The following is an 18008-nucleotide window of genomic DNA, read 5'->3' on the forward strand; positions in this document are numbered from 1 at the left end:
AGTCGAGTGTATGCTCGACTCTCAGAGTGTTCGAATTGATAGATTAGTGGTAAGGCATTAGGCTGCAATTATAGTAAAGTGGAAGTGTTGTAAGGTTGCGGGGTAGCCCGTAACATTCACTAGTTATCGTATGATCTGGGGTAAGCCCCAGTGTCATAGCAGAGTAAGGGTGTCGTTTAGTTCGATATAAGATCAGTTAATTTCAATTGTAGTGATACCCTATTGGTGCGGGATTAGAGTGTCGACGTTTGGCCGAGAAGCTCAGAGACTGATGGATTCTGCGGATTTTCATTCATCTTAGTTGTGGTGAGGGAGTACATCATAAAGTAGAAGCGAGATCTGATTTCAAGGACGAAATCTATTTCAAGTGGGTGAGAATTGTAACATTCCGTTTTAAATAGGTAAATAACATATGTAAATAAAAAATAATCCCTAAAACTCTGAGATGTATTTTTATATATTTTATTTTTAGCCTAAAGTTGTATTAAATTAACTGGGTGTACACCTTCGGGTGTTAATAAATTATATTTTTTGGTTTAGAGGATCAAAATTGTAACATGCGTAATTGAAATGTAAATAATTTTGTAGAGTTGGGGTTGTAATGTAAATATTGGACCATATCTGAACTGATTTGTGGATTCAGCGACCAAACTTAAAAAAAAATATATCAAAGTTTCATTTGAACACAGGATTTGAACCCATATATTTCCCCTCCTACTTTTAAGGGTCATGTTACCAGAAACCCTAACCCTAAGCTTATCCACCAGCCACCACCTTTGTTTCCCCAACCTACAACCACAATTGGCAACCTCCTCGCTATTGCCTTGCACCACCGAATAATTGTCGATGCACTCAGTGTCGTTAAGGAGGATGGCTACCGTTGGACGTCGTTGCAGTGGACGATAAGAAGAAATAGATTCATCATTTTCGTTGTTAATGTTCGCAAGACGGGGTCACAACCTTCTCTTCTTCTTCATTCTCTTGTTGTTGCGTCGTCACTAGACCACCACTGCTACTTCTTGTTGTTTCTCATTCGTAGGTTCTCCAGCTGCCATCCTCCTACGACGGTGAGGTTGCTATTCCGTTTGGTGTGTATTTTCCGACGTGTGGGTACTTGATTCAATATATGTCGCGGGTGTGGGTGTGTTTAAGTGGCCGGAAATGTGAATAACCACCATGGCAGCCAACCATGGTGGCTGCCACCACCAGCCACTATGAGAGATGATTGTGTGTATCATATGGTGTTTGTGTGCATGTGTTTTAATGGTATAGGGCTGTAGGAGCATTTCTTTGCCAAAGATCCGAAGAAAAACCCACCACCACCACTTGCCACCATACTTCTACCACCAGTCGCCACCTTGGGTGGCTATGTGTGTATGTGTGTGTTGGATGAATATTTTATGTGTACCGGATTGCTTAGATAACGTTTTGGGTTAAAAAAAATAGTGGTTGCCGCCTCTTGCCGCAATGGACCGCCGCAGAACACCACCACCTGACGTGGCAGTGGTTGGTGCCCGATTTATGAAAATATATATATTTTTTTTATTTAATTTGATAATCATCTAACTTAAGGAGTTGGAAACCCTAATTAAGGTTTATAAAACCCTATTTTCAAGAAAACCCTAGTTTGGGGTTGGTCGAGATTCACATTAAAACTGTTAGTTAAACTTAAAATAATACCTAATAATTATCTACAATTAACTTCATTCAATATTGGAATTAATGGATTAAGCCTTTAAGGGGTTAAGTGTGAGCACGAAGCATAGTGAGTCCCCCCAAACTATCACATACCATACAAATAACACATAAGAGCATATATTTTACCTTGCTCACTACATTGGGGCCCGCCTGACATTGGACGAATCCGGCATTAGGCCCCGCCCGACATCGAACCGAAGTATGACATCGGCCCCTTCCCGACATCGGACCAAAGTCTGGTATACATATAACATAACAACAAGCATATAACATAAACACATAACATAAAACATATAAACCTTCCTCGAGCGTGCCTCGGCATCGGACGGAAGTCCAGAACACATAACACATAACATATAAGCTAAACATTCCTCGGCCTTGCCCCAACATCGGACCGATGTCCGGAACATATAACATATAACATATAAGCTAAACATTCCTCGGGCTTGCCCCGACATCGGACCGAATCCCGGAACACAAAACACATAAGAAATAAGCTAATACATGCAAGAATCACGAAGACATCAAGCATACAAACATTCCTCGGGCTTGCCTCGGCATCAGACCGAAGTTCGAAAACATATAATCTACATCGGGCTAACGCCGGCATCGGACCTAAGTCCGGCATACGCTAACCTACCTAAACAGGCTGACATTGGTTCCTTCGACCCGTTTGTACTAGAGGAAAACTCACCTCACACTGCTGAAGTCCCGCAGACAAAACCCTAGCTGCTGGATGACAGATTCCCGAGTCTGTCAACATGAAAATAACACCCAATTAATAATTGGGTTCCAACATGTATCCATAAGGCCATGCTTGGGGTAAAAGACTATTTTACCCCTATCTTAGCTTGATTCAAGCCCAAGGCCCAATCCATAATCCCAAAAGTCTAGTAATGAACCAAGGCCCAATTTTCCAAGTTGGGCCAAAACCTTTACATGGTCTTACCCTATGGCCCAACCATTAATTCTTGGTCTAACAATTGGTATTCTAATGATCCAATATCTCATAATCATCAAGGCCCAGTTATGGCCTATGTATGACCCAATTTTCCCAATTAGGCCCAAGCCTGTCCAATGGGCCTTATCCTAAAGCACAATCCAAATATTGTAGTACATTTACTTGTTAATAGTTGGCTCATCAAGAGTCCAGATATCTTGGCCAATAGAAAGGCCCAAATCTAAGCCCAACACAATTATGGTTTTCACATGAAATGACGATTAGGGTTAAGTGTTTCCCACTTAACCCATTAAGAACTTACTCCATTAAGTCCATCGATCTGTCTTTTCAATCGTGTAGTGTTGTCGGCTTAATCCATAATCCCAATCCGATCATCTAAAAATGCAGGTCCCGACAACCCATAATACATATATCCAAAATTTGGGTCTCCAACCCAAGCACAACCTAATAGGCCCAAAAGTTAAGTCTTTAGATCAATTAGGGTTTCATTGGGCCCATCAGAGTTTCATAAGTTGGGCACCACCCACTACCAACTAGGGTAGTGGTGGTCAACGGTGGCTCACGGCAGCTTGCGGTGATTGGCCACCACCTCACGGTGGTGGTTATGATCCTAGTCCATCTTTGTCAGAGCATCCGAAATGAAATCTAAACACAAGCAAGAGCATACTGCCACCCAACACGACGGTTGGTGGCGGCAGCCACCACCTCATGGTGGTGGTTATGAGTTTTCTTTTTATATTATTTTGACACCGATTATAATTTACAATGAAAAATCTCAAATAACACACACACACACTAAGGTAAACACACACACACACTCACACACAACGACCCTTGCGGTAGACGGCGGTGGTAGATGGTGGCAGCCACCACCTCACGGTGGTGGTGGTGGTGGCTTTCTTGGTTTTTCAGCCAAAACAAACACACAAACACCCTCATAGACGAAATACACCTACACACACGTTTTGTTACTTGAAAAAGGACCCATCCACCCACCTAACGACGTACGGTGGCGGCAACAGTGGTGGTTGCTGATGACAACCACCACCTTACGGTAGTGGCGGCGGTTTCTCTTAACCCTTTGCCCAGCAACACGTCAACAAACGCTAATAGAATACACACTAACTGCCAACAACTTGTCTTGAACGGAAACAGACATCACAGGTTTGCGGTGGTGGCTTCGACGGTTCGGTGTGAATGAAACAATGGCAAGGAACATCTCCGCCGACATCAATGGCACCGGTGAATGTTGGTGGTTATCGGCTCCATCAGCGGTGGTGTACTCCGACTTAAACTAGTAAGGAGGCGGCTGAGAAAGCTCTGAAAAGGCGGTAGCAACGGATACAACGTCGGAAAGAAACGGAGAATGGTGGCAATCGAACGGAAATGCGGAAGTCTGGTGGTTTGCGGTGGTGACTTTGGGTTTTGTTTTCAGTTTTTAAATTAAAAAGTCACACAATAATTATATATTTATATATGTAAAGTATTAAATGTAAGAAATATGATAGTAATTGTAATTAATAAATTTCTTTATTCCTTATTTCAAAATTCTATTTAAAAAAAATACTTAATGTTTATATTTAATATTTAATTTTTTATTTAATCAAACAGTATAATATATGAGTTTTACACTTAGTAATTATATGAAATGAAGAACATCTTGACAAGATGCTCTAACTTATATTCTCTATTAAAATACATCAATTTAAATACAAATCTAATTATCAGATATATGCAATTGTGCTTGCATATCTAAATTGGAACTTAAAAACCTACCAAGAAAAATGATTATATATATATATATATATATATATATATATATATATCATGAGACTCTTTGACAATTTCTCCCATCACATATACTAGACACAACTAAATTCCAAAATACTGGTCAAGTTATGTTCTGTAAACTTTTAACTTAACTTTACCTATGTTAAAAGAACAAATGAGTATGCAATAGTTTTAGCCTTTAGCAGTACTAGAGTCCAAAATGGAAATCCAACATGAGTAGGGTTATCAATCCTCTATCTAAACAACTTGTACCTTCATTTTAACTTCATTTTAATAAATATAATATTAATCAAACCATCTGATCTTCTACGTACTTGAAAACATATATTTCGTTTTTCAAACAAGGACAAAATCATTTCTTTCTATATAAAGCCAACCTCTCAGCAAAGAGTTTACTCCAACTTATATTCATATCCCTTATTTCACATATCTACAACCACTATGTCTATGTCATCCACAAACCACACATCTATGGTATGTTTGGTTTTACTCTTCTTCTCGGCTACTTTGCTTTCACACACTGCATCCCGGTTGCTCCCTGACATTTCAAGCTATGAGAGCCACGAGCAATGGATGGCTCATTACGGACGTGTTTACAAGGACGCTGATGAGAAAGAACGGCGTTCAAAGATTTTCCAAGAGAACGTTCAGTACATACACTCATCCAACAATGGCATGAACAAAGGTTACAAACTAGCAGTGAATGAGTTTGCAGACCTTACAAACCAAGAGTTCACGAGCACAAGGAACCGATTCAAGGCACATGAATGTTCCACATCCACCTCTGCTTTCAGGTATGAAAACGTGACAGCAGTCCCCTCATCGATGGACTGGAGAAAGAAAGGTGCAGTAACACCTATTAAAGATCAAGGCCAATGTGGTAATTAAGCTAGCTAGCAAGAATTAATTGTTTTAAGAATTTCACAACTGAAACGTATTCTATGTTGCTGACTTAAAAGGTTCATCATGATATATATGTTGTAGGGTCTTGCTGGGCGTTTTCAGCTGTGGGAGCAATGGAAGGAATAACCCAACTGACAACAGGTAAACTAATCTCTCTATCTGAACAAGAGCTTGTGGACTGCGATACTAGTGGTGTAGATCAGGGATGTGAAGGTGGTCTTATGGATGATGCCTTTGAATTCATCGTAAAGAATAAAGGGCTTACAACAGAGAGCAACTACCCATACAAAGCAGTGGATGGAAGCTGCAACAGCAACGAGGCATCAAACCATGCTGCAACAATTACGGGTCATGAAGATGTTCCTGCTAATAGTGAAAGTGCACTGTTGAAGGCTGTAGCCAGTCAGCCTATCTCTGTGGCTATTGATGCAAGTGGGTCCGACTTCCAGTTCTACTCTAGCGGGGTGTTTACCGGAGAATGTGGCACGGAACTTGACCATGGTGTTACTGCGGTTGGTTATGGAACGACTGCTGATGGAACTAAGTATTGGCTCGTGAAGAATTCATGGGGAACAACTTGGGGTGAAGAGGGGTATATAATGATGCAAAGAGATGTTGATGCGAAAGAAGGAATTTGTGGCATTGCCATGCAGGCTTCCTACCCCACTGCATGATTAATTTCTGGATCATCATCACCAACAGTAATTAATACTATTGTATATTATATCTATAATCTATTTGGCGCCGTGTTATTTAATACAAGGAAACTTATAAACTATGTACATGTATCTGAAAACTAATTAAGTCTTCAAAAAGCTGGAACTATCAAATTGTGTATGCATCTCATGAAAATTTGTGAGCTTGGATGTCTTTTCCTGATGCCATTTGCTAGTTTCTCTGAGCCTGGTAATTAATGTCAACATAAGAATCACCTATATGTTGAGGATGAGAAAGTTTCTCAAGGTACAAAGGAAAAAAATAAAACATCTACAATACGAACCAAAGAGAATTTGATGAATGTTTATCTTGTTTCACTAATGATACCCGAGTGAGGAAAAACACTAGGTACTTCTTTAAGTCGTGGACCTAACCAAAGACTTAATTAACCTTTTGCAGGCTTTCTTGACCTTCGTTGCAGTCTTTGACTTCTGCATATTGCTATCCTTCAACGCCTAATGAACGTATAATTATTAAACATGTGCAACTATTTTCAGAGTTTTTTACATAAACCTTGTAGTCGGAAAAATGAATTACCAAGTAATGGTATTTTTAAATATATTTACCTATTAATTGTAGTTTTATTAGAAACTATAAAAAAAAAATAATAATAAAAATAAAAAGGAACTTACACCCTTGTTTTCCTTGGTCGCGGTTTTTCTCCCTCTCCCTGAGCCTTCAACACCATCACCGGTAACTGCCATTATTATGTTATGATACGTTGAAAATTTTTATGTTATGCATATCTTCGTTTTGCCTTCAACTTAAATTATTTTCCTCTAGGTACAGGCGTTGGAACTAACTGACTTTTTTTTTGTGCAACTAAATAGATTAGTTGTTTTCTTTTGTTTTTACTTGGAGCTCAAGAACAGAACTAGAAGCATGTATGAAATGGGCTAGATACCGAACATAAGCATTCCGTTTAGAAACTTTAATGTTTTGTGATTCAAGTCTTAACATTATTTTTTCTAGTAGAAGAGTTTTCTGATGGGGTTTGCTATATCTATAGTACTTTCATGGCATTTTCACCTTCATCGTGTGAACCTGAATTTTAAATTGCAATTGCTTATTCTGATGAATAACGGACATTCGGATCGACATGACAGATTGTTCCGACCAGTGGTGGACCTTAGTGGAGCCCCGGGATCCCGGGCCACTGCTCCGATTCCGGCACGTTTTTTTTTTTTTTTTTTTTTTTTATGTTTCTTCTGTTAGGTACACAGGTACACAGGCTTAAAATACGAGTGTCACTACTAATTTAGTTTTCTTTGGAAAAAATTTTTAGCGTCACCCTAGTGAAGCATTTTGTGTCCGCTACTAGTTCCTAGTTAGATGCATCCCGAGAGAACCATAGCGGTTTTAGGTACCATGGTCGGTGGATGGTTGGTTCGTCAATCCAGCTAAACGAATCCCATCGGCCACATGTTTATATTGTATAATACTTCATAATTTTACGAAGAAGAAAAGAGTTTGCTTGTGCCCAACTTTCCTTGCATTTCACCATCTATAATTTTAGGAGATGAAACCAAACAAAAAAGTAGTTTATAGGAGATCAAATCGAACCAAACAAATGTCGGCAGAGTTGATTTTTATTATCTTATTTTTGGTATAAAATATCATGGGGCCGAAAACCTAAATTACATGTTGGTTGTTACCCGTAACACTAGTTAAGTATCTTAAATATTCTTTCAATTACAAATTATATCATTTATCTTTGCATATAATAAAAGGTTCCTATAAATTACATGTTGGCAATTACCTGTAACACTAGCTAAGTCACCAACACAAGAGCATGGTATTTTTTCCACCGTTTCTGTTTCTTTTTTTTTTTTTTTTTTTTTTGCTAACATTAATACTCTTTAACCAAACAGACAACCAATTTGAAGAAAAAGAGGATGATGAGAGGTTCAAAAACCTATTTGTGAAGCCTTTACTTGATGGTGATGATCGAAGATCTTATAAAATTAGAGGATGCTGGAGTTTTGTAGCTACAATGCTATAAAGGAGATGAAAAAAAAAACGAATGACATTGGATTGGGTTAAAAAAAAATAGCAATGTATTTATGTTGATTTGTTTACCATAGCATCCTACATTTATTCTAGCATATTACAACATTATACTTAGAAAAATCAACATAATTATAGTAATGTCATCCAAGTACAATAAAAATCTGATTGTTATCGTTATGACTAGACAAAATTTTCGAAGTATAATGTGTTACTAAGAGAAAAACATGAAACTACAATGTTATAACTAGTTTTATTTTCAAAGTATAATATAAAGGAAACGGGATGTTGTAATAAAATAATATATGCAAGTACGTTGTTGTTTCTACCATTTAGCACATTTGATTCTTATTGCATTCTACTTTCGTCTCTTGCTATTAGAGTCAGCCCGATAGTAGCAAATCATCCAAATACAAAGCAATCTTCACACACCTATTCAAGTGATTAGAGAATTGACTAACCAGAGACTCCAAAGAGTGTTGTAGCATCTCCAAAATTATGAGATTCATATTGCATGCATAAGCTTGAACCAATTAAGTATGGAGGATATTCTAGCCTAGAACCCTTAATTACTAACTTTGGTTAGAGGCAAGGCTCGAACGTGGGGCGTTCATATCGTGAACGCTCAGCATTCAGAGCATGGAGTTGCACAAAGAGGCCAAGACGAACACGAGGTGTTCCAGGGAGGAACGCAACGCGTTCGCTGTCTGCACTCAAAAACCCTAAGTGTGCACTATTTAAACAAGTTAAGTCCCAAGTCTCTTCATTCTTTCAGCCTCCACTGTACCTTAAGCCTCATTTCGAAATGCTAACCCTAATTATGAGTGTGTGAGCTTGGAAGACCATCCTTGAGTGTATTTTGGTGTTCTTGAAGAAGAGGGATCACCTTGGAGTCTCATTGATCAAGGAAGAGCTTTTGGATCCAAGTTCTTCAGCCCATTTATAAGTTTGGGAAGGTATAAAGTTTCTATCATACTATTGTATAACTTAAGATCTAGATTAGGGCTTGTTTTGTGCTTCTTATGAACATACAGATTCTCTTTAGGAGTTTGAGCCACTCCAAGAGCCTAGGATTGAAGATACTCACATTGTTAAGTTGCTAGAGTCATCAAAATGGTAACTTGATGGCTGAGGACCAACCATGCAAAGGTTTTGGGTCTTGATTTATGGATTGGAAGCTTTAATGGATGTTGGGGTTCTTTTTGGGCCATGCAAAGGTGCCAAGTTGACAACTTTATGGATTAAGACTCTCATAAGAAGCTATTTTAAGATTTAAACTTTTGACTTAAAGTATTAACATAAAAATGCAATTATTGGTCACTTATCAGGAACACAGCGCGTTCATCTTGGGAACGCCATGCGTACCTGCATCAAGTCTAGATTCTCGGTCAGGCAGTAAACGCCCAATGTTCTAGAAAGGAACGTCCTGCACCCGGTCCAACAATGGGCTTCTTTGGGCTTATTCATGTTGGGCTTTGGACTTGGATTGGAGTTTTTAAGTGTTGGGCTTTTTGGTCAACAAGTTCTTAGAGTTTGGACTTTTATTTGGACATGTCTAATAGGGCATAGATTTTGTATTGGGCCTTGGTGGGCCTAATAGTTTTGGAATTTAGTGGGACCAATGGGCTTAGTCCTTTGGGCCATTAGAAAATTATTATTAGACCATGAATCGTTGGGCTTTTGGGTAAAGCCGTATGGGGTTAGGCCCAATTTGAAAAAATAGGCCCGTTAGTGGGCTTTTATGGATTTTGGAGTTTTGGGCTTGATTAATTTTGGACTTGGGTATTAGGTATGTATCATGTTGGGCCGGGAGTAAAAATGTCATTTTACCCAAAGTGTGGATTATGGATCATGGTTTGGGACCCAATTGCTAATTGGGTGATATTTTGGTATTGATAGCTCGAGTATTTGCCAGGGCAGCAGTTAAGGATTTCCTGCAGTGGGCTTCAGCAGTGCGAGGTGAGTTATCTTCCTGTACGAGTGGGTCGAAGGCACCAATGTCGACCCACAAGTACTTGTTGTAGTAGAGATGATTGTCTTTGTGATAATTTTCTGGCTTGCCACTATCTGTTATGTTTTAGGTACTTACTTGTTACGATTTTATACAATAGTGGTAGGGATGAAATATACCCAATATCCGGTTGAAATAGAACGAAGGGAGGCCAACACCCATGTTGAAATAAACCGAAGGGGAGGCCAACACCCAGATATGCTTGGCAATGTATTTATTGTATGTTATGTGGTATGATGGGGGAACTCACAAACCTTCGTGCTTACGATTTTTAGTTTTGGTTGTAGGTACTTCTTCTTCAAAAGGAAAGGAGACGGTATGTGTAACAACGTGAAAATTTACAACCAATTTAAACTATTCAAAAACAACCCATAATCATTAAATTATTACAAAAAGGTTTTCAATTCTTTTATTATTAGAGTACCCAGAACATCAACATAAAACTATGGAGTGGTACAATCACGCCTTCGCCTTGCCATAGTCTCCTGAAGTACCTGAAACAATACACTGAAACTGTAAGCCCGAAAGCTTAGTGAGTTACCCCAAAAATACCAACCACAATACCATCAACATATCATATCGTATCATAAATAGAAAAGCCATGCATATCGAGTATATAGTGTGACTGGTCCGCCTGCACCAGGCCTTCAGTCCACCTGGTCCACTCTCTGAGTCTATAGTATGACGGGTCCGCCCGCACCGGGCCTTCAGTCTGTCTGGTCCACTCTCCGAGCCTCGTCACGTCTGGTCCTCCCTCTTGGGGCCTTCAGCCTATCCGGACCACTCGACGGGCCTTCGGTCTAACCGGTCCACCCTGGGTATGTTGGCCTACAGAACAAAGCAGGACCTGCCTCAACCCAACCCTAGTCCAACAACCATGTGCACATAAACATATAATTATATAGAAACTCACAACTAATCAACCGATCTAGCAGATCACATAACATAGCAACATCCTAACCAGGATACCGGCCTAACCGGTCACTAACATAGCATCATCCTATATACCAGGATACCGACCTTAACCAGGTCTCTAACATATACCATCCTAACTACTAGGATATAGACATAGAAAAAGCAATATCAAAACAAACAACTACACGGATTCCCATCCGATAAAGGGTCGGCCTTGGTGCCTTAGACCTTGTCAATATAGTGAGGATAACTCACCTACAACTGCTGACTTAAAGAAATAAGACCAAGCTGCTCTGACCACCAGCACGAACTCCACCACTTATCATTACCAAATAACCAAAACCAATAAACACTAATAATTACCAAAATATCCTTGGATGTCAAACTGGTCGACCATTGGTCCAAGTCAAAGTCCTCAGTTAAAGTCAACCTTCCTGGTTGACACTACTCGCCGAGTCAACCTGTTGACTCGTCGAGTTCCTATGCTCAGAAATACCCATGCCTCGACTCAACTCGTCGAGTCGCCCCAAGACTCATCGAGTCCAACAAGCTCTGAGTCCCTTCCTGCTCAACTCACCGAGTCATCCCTCGACTCACCGATTCACAGCTCAACTAGAAAAGGTTAGGACTTTGCGACCAGACTCACCGAGTCCAAGCATAGACTCGCCGATTTGTTCTTCCAACTCGACGATTCGATGCACATAATCAACAGACTCGCCGATTTGTTCTACCAACTTTACGTGAAAGCAAGGATATATAAGCCCAAAACACTTCTAGGGCTAGGGTTAAAGACAAAGGGCTTCACTAATAACTCTTAGACAGGAACTTTATGACCTTTTGGGCCATCACAAGTCTAGATCTGAAGTAGCAACTTCAATTCTAAGCCTCAAACTCGAGATAGCTCCCAAACAAGCTAATGAATCCTAAGTCAACCACCATTCATGAATCAATAATGGAATAGCTTAAGGAGGAGGTTCCTTACCCCTGAAATGTGCCCAGGGTTGTGACCCCCGGCTTGGCAAGGAACACCATGAGGCGGCTCGTGGCATAATGGCAAGACTATGAGCGCACCAGTGGTGAGTTTATGCATGCCTAAGGTGGGTCAAATGACGTACTAAATTTTGTAAATAATAGTAGAAATTATATAGCAAGAACCACCTAAAGGTTTTTGAATGACCTACCTTATAAAGAAAATGAAAGAAAATAGAGAAAAAGATTTTGGGTCGGTAAAAAAAAAAGAACTCAATTATTGAAATAGAGCTGAAGCAATGGAACGAAGATTCAAATTATTTAGAAACAATAGGTTTTTTGCCACTTTAGTTTCCAATTCCATTTAGGATAATGGACTCTCTTTTATTACATTATCATATTATTATTTTTTATTTTGTTTTCTGAGTTATAATAAAAATAAACATACGTCTTATTTATTGACCTTTTCTGCTTCGGGGGAACCCGCAAACAAATCATTTCCAGTTTGATCGTGAATCTATATCCATTTTGTTAGTTTCTTTTTTATTCTTCTTTCCTTTTAAATAGATTTTCATTTCATTTTTACTTTAAATGAAAAACATTTACTCACACACTTTTTTATTAAATATATTTCATTTCATTTAACAGATCTTGCTTTATCTTAAATTTATGTTGATTTTACCAATAAAAAAAATTAAGGTTTATAGGTTTGGACTCGGTCATCTCACCATTAGTTTTTATACATGTTGAATTGGTTATTTTTCTGGTTGAACTCGATTTTTTTCTTGAACCGACCCTAGTTAGTGAACCACTTGGGTTTCCATTCTAGACTCGCCACTGTGCGACACATAGTACTTTTATTGATTATGATATATGAATGTTATGTATGGCTCGTGATTTTGTATGCCATGTGTGGATCCATCGCAAACTTTAGACATGATTTTTTTTCCGTAGCTAATCCCTTGCAAAGTTCATATACTAAAAAAAAATCCATTGCTGATCTGTCACAAACTTTAGACATGCATTATTATTATTATTATTATTATTATTATTATTATTATTATGTCACTAATCCGTCGTGAACTTGTAATGTCTTTTTTTTATTATGATTCTAAAAGAAAAAAAATATTACAATCATCAAATTATTATACTAAAAACATCAAATAGTGATACAACCAAACATTATAATATACAAAAACTATCAAAGTTACCAAAGTATCATGTTTCATATCATACTTAGCTTCATATAACTCAACCCATGAACATATAGACATGCATTATTATTATTATTATTATTATTATTATTATTATTATTATTATTATTTTGTCACTAATCCATCGCGAACTTGTAATATCTTTTTTTTATTATGATTCTAAAAGCAAAAAATACTACAATCATCAAATTATTATACTAAAAAACATCAAATAATGATACAACCAAACATTATAATATACAAAAACTATCAAAGTTACCAAAGTATCATGTTTCATATCATACTTAGCTTCATATAACTCAACCCATGAACATATAGTTGTATACCCTTGCTTGCATACGTGCTCTAGAACCCGTATTTATAGGTGCACTGTGCAAAAGAACACCAATATATAGCTTATATATGTCCCATTAAGTCCATTAAGTAAAAGAGATTGAGGATAAAAAAGTAAACTCACCAATGGGACACCATTCATGGCTCTTTCTTCCTAGAATCTTGATGGTTTATAAAAGTTGCCATATTTTTCAGATTTCTATATATGTGTTTACTCCCAACAACATCTGCCCAAAAAACAATGCCACCACTGCAACACATTGTGAAATACATTAAGTAAATGCAAAATACATTTTTTTATCTAAAATTGTTTATTCTTGCAAACTATATTGCTAATTTTCAATTATAAACATACCAATATGAAAGGAAAACTCACCCCAAGAAAAGATGCAATGTCAAGATCGGATGCTTTAACAATAATTTTTTCCTATAAAACACGACATGCTTCATTCACCACAGGGAACAACACTATCTTTACTATTTCTTCATCAATCATGGCTACAGTCTACACAGATAAAACACAAAATGACAAAATTGCCCTTTGTATGTCCCAAGGGTACAAATGGATTACCTTTCCTTGTGTTTCTTGAGAGTTGAAGCTTTGCCATTTTTAGGCCCTTCCAAGTTGTTCCTGTTGGTCAAAGAGAACATTCTTGCATCAAATTTTGGTGAGTCGAAATGACATTCAGACAATGAACCATTAACCTTGGGGGCTTCAATTCCTGAGCTTTTCACACGAATATATGTAGTGAAGCAATGACGGATTCCATTCTCAAGTTGTGGGAATGACGAATAGCATGGTTGGAATTTTGAAGTGTTGATAGATGGTATGAAAGTGTCGCAATCAATGTCTGTTTCAATTTCAGTTATATGGATTGCATCACATCCAGGAGCATTCAGTGACTCCCTGCAATTATAAAGATTGTAATTAACTACAAATTAGATACAAAGGAGACAAAAAAAGAGCTTTTTTTTTTACTTTTGCCACATTAGTTTTCCTACAATTTTTATTTTACAAAAATCTTTTATCAAAGTCTAGAAGCAAAAACACTTACAATCGTGAGCCCAATCGATTCTTTGTTGATTAAAGGCAAGAAACTTGAGCATTCACTGTTTAAAGGAAAGGAACTCGGTGTGTTAGATTAAGTATGCAAGGTCTTAAATTGTTAGAAGAATTTCTACCCATTTAACTTGGGAAATTCAGATTTGATAGTGGAATTGCAATGGCTCGAAACTATAGGTACTACACATATTAATTGGAAGACATAAGTGATGAAATTTCTAATATAAAATTATCATTATTATTAAGTGATTTACATGTCAAAAACCCATACCCAAAATCAAATACAAATTTCACACATCAAGGGCTCAAGGACACCTTAAAGTTCAAATTTAGGTACCTATCTAATTATTTAACAATTCTTTTATAGATAATAATAATCTACTCAATTATTAATAATTTGCATTATCAACTTGTAATTTATTTTCCCATATACTTACTAAATTATCTTCAAAAATTATAAATACTAGAAAAGTAAGAAATCTTCTACTGTGTCCATTCATTAATTTAAAGGGGGGAAGATGTTGTTCAACTCCAGCTGGAAAGGTAAGAGCTTTACTTATCCCAGTTTTGAAGATTATTTTTCTTATTTCTAAGCTCAAAAACATACATGACTCAGTATTCTCATATAACTATCATGCTTAATGTCATATCATACGATAATTTTTATTAAATAACTAAAGAAGCCAGTGATGATAAATGAATGTGTATAATTATATTGTGACATGACAATTGACAAATTCATATATGGCGAGGATTGACAAATTCATATATGACATCTGCTCTGTGTTGTATATATGGAGGCAATACTAATTTAACAAATCACTATGGACTAAACACCAAACATAGTAAATCGTAGAAAGCACAGGTTCCATTTTGTAATTCAATTTAAAACTAAGTTAAATATGCCAGAAAACCAAAATGAAAAACAATGAGGAAACAGGAAATGAGAATTAGAAATGTTCCTTTCATTCAGTAGACATTGGAAAAAGAAGCCGACCCCCAAAGTCAAGAAAAGTCAAGAGATTGACTCATAGGAATCCATTAGAAGTTAGTGGAATAACATATGATAAATCTATAAAAGTTGTTAAAAAAGATGATACATTTGCTTTGAAAGATACACCTGTTGAAGATGGCTAGATAGAAGTGAATCTTGTTAACAACGGAATCCAGTTGCCTATAACAAAAGTAAAAAAGAAGCTGACCCCCAAAGTTAAGAAAAGTCAAGAGAAGTCCACAAAAACCAACTACAATGAGTAAAACCTGCAAAAAAACAAAAAAAAAAAAAAAAAAAAAAAAAAAAAAAAAAAAAGAAAAAACCTTAAACACAAGCCAAATCTAATGACACATTGGAAAATGGTTATGTGAAAGAACATGACACTTACAGACGTCTCAGGTGCGAGTATTCCTTCCATAGATAGCCTTTTGAGATCACTTCAAGAAAAGAACTGATTATTAGTGTAATGTCTATAGAAAAGAATCACAATATAAAAGCGTATGATAAAGCTAAAACCGATAATTAGTTTTGTCTAGAGAAACCCATAAAGAAAATTATAATAAATTACAAGTAAGTAGTACTTTGCTGAATAGCATCAATCAGCTAAGCATGAAAAAGGAAGTAAAAACCAAAATCATACATAAAGAACTCTTTATGTGTGATGGTTGAAAAATAACTAATCAGGTATAGATTTTGTTTGCTTCACCAAAAAATTAAACGGAAAATCAAAAGAAAGTCACTAAAAGAGGAGTTGTCAGCTGTTGCTTCTAAGTGTAGCACTCAACAGCAGAAATCTAATCTGAGATGGAAATCCTCAAAGGCTGCAAAAAAGACGACTAATCTTTTACAAACAAGTGATTGTCTAGGAGCAGAAACTCTTATAAAGTCGATTAAAAAGTTAAGAATTACTCAAGAAGCCATGATGTAGACATTTCAACCTTTTTATCTTGTTTTTCATGTGGTGTTAACTTATAAGTTTTCTACTGATGGCGTACTCCAAATTTGATGCAGAGTAAAAATTCGATTACTGTGGGTGTAGTTGGCTTGCCTAATGTAGGCAAGAGTGGTCTAATTAATAGCTTGAAAAGATGTCATGTTGCCAATGTTGGGGCTACACCAGGTCTAACAAGAACAATTCAAGAAGTTCAATTAGACAAGAATATCAAATTGTTGGATTGTCTTGGTGTTGTGATAATTAAATCTTGGGAGAATGATGCTGCTGTAGCTCTTCGGAATTGCATGAAAATTGAGAAACTAGATGAATCATGCCCTAACTCAAGTTCTAATTCTAAGTGTCTATTCTTATATAGATGCAATCGACGGTAGCCCTAACACAATAACCAGAAAGTTTCAAGGTAAATTAAACCCTAACGAAGTATATTGTGAAATTGAACTAGAACTAACCTAAGAGGGACGAGATTTACCTAAACCGGAAGGTAAATTAAACCCTAACGAAGGTAAATTAAGAATACTTTCAGATTTAAAGATGTGGAGGTTGCCGGAATCGGATGAGTAGTGTCGTCTTCTGTTCGAACAAAGATGGTGAGATAAAGCAGAACCGGAACAGAGATGAAGGGAACTTACTCCAAAGTCAAGAGTGACAAGTCAAGAGTGACAAAGCTGGAGGGAAGGAAAGTTACATCACCTTCGTGAAGATGGAACTGGGTTGTGACAATTTCAGCGCCAGAGATTGGCGATAGAAAAAATAAAACGCGCGTATCCCAAATATTGTTTCCGTCGGCGTTCTCTCGCTAAACGGGTACCAGATGGCACAATTTTTTATCCCTCGTTGAACCCTAGCTAAGCGCCTTCATTTTTCGAGTGATTAGCGAGGAATAGTGGTGCATCCTTAAATCCTTGCGAGATCCGTAGGTGATCCCTAGGTAAATCCTTACTAATATTCTATATGTTAAATACATAAAATAATTATGAAAAATATGGTAGATCTGTTGTATTTCCCTAGCTATAAGTCTAAATTTTTGCTAGAGAATAAATCTGTAGCTGAAACTCAAGTATCTAGTAGTGATTATATATAAAAAATATATATATCATGAGACTCTTAGACAAGTTCTCCCATAACATATATATATATATATATATATATATATATATATATATATATATATATATATATATATATATATATATATAGATAGATAGATAGATAGATAGATAGATACCTAAATATTGGTGAAGTTATGTTCTATAAGCTTTTAACTTACATTTACCTATGTTAAGTTACAAGAATGAATGAGGACGCAATAGGTTTAGCATTCAGCAATACTAGAGTCCAAAATGGAAATCTAACATGGGTAGTGTCATCAATCCTCTATCTAAACAACTTGTGCCATGCATTTAACTTCATTTAATTAATATAATATTAATCAGACCATCTGATCTTCTACGTACTTGAAAACATATATTTCATTTTT

At 36.9% G+C, this 18008-nt stretch overlaps 1 protein-coding gene across 1 annotated transcript; it reads left to right on the forward strand.

The window, feature by feature from the left end:
- Window positions 1-4897: 4897 nt before the first annotated feature.
- LOC145033584 (senescence-specific cysteine protease SAG39-like) lies at window positions 4898-6027 on the forward strand. Its single transcript, XM_078982171.1, has 2 exons — window positions 4898-5330; window positions 5435-6027. Exons 1-2 carry the CDS (start codon window positions 4898-4900, stop codon window positions 6025-6027), a joined length of 1026 nt encoding a protein of 341 aa, XP_078838297.1.
- Window positions 6028-18008: the final 11981 nt, after the last annotated feature.

The sequence above is a fragment of the Lactuca saligna genome, chromosome 3 (assembly GCF_052625555.1).
Source record: "Lactuca saligna cultivar CGN05327 chromosome 3, ASM5262555v1, whole genome shotgun sequence".
Taxonomy (NCBI): Eukaryota; Viridiplantae; Streptophyta; class Magnoliopsida; order Asterales; family Asteraceae; genus Lactuca; species Lactuca saligna.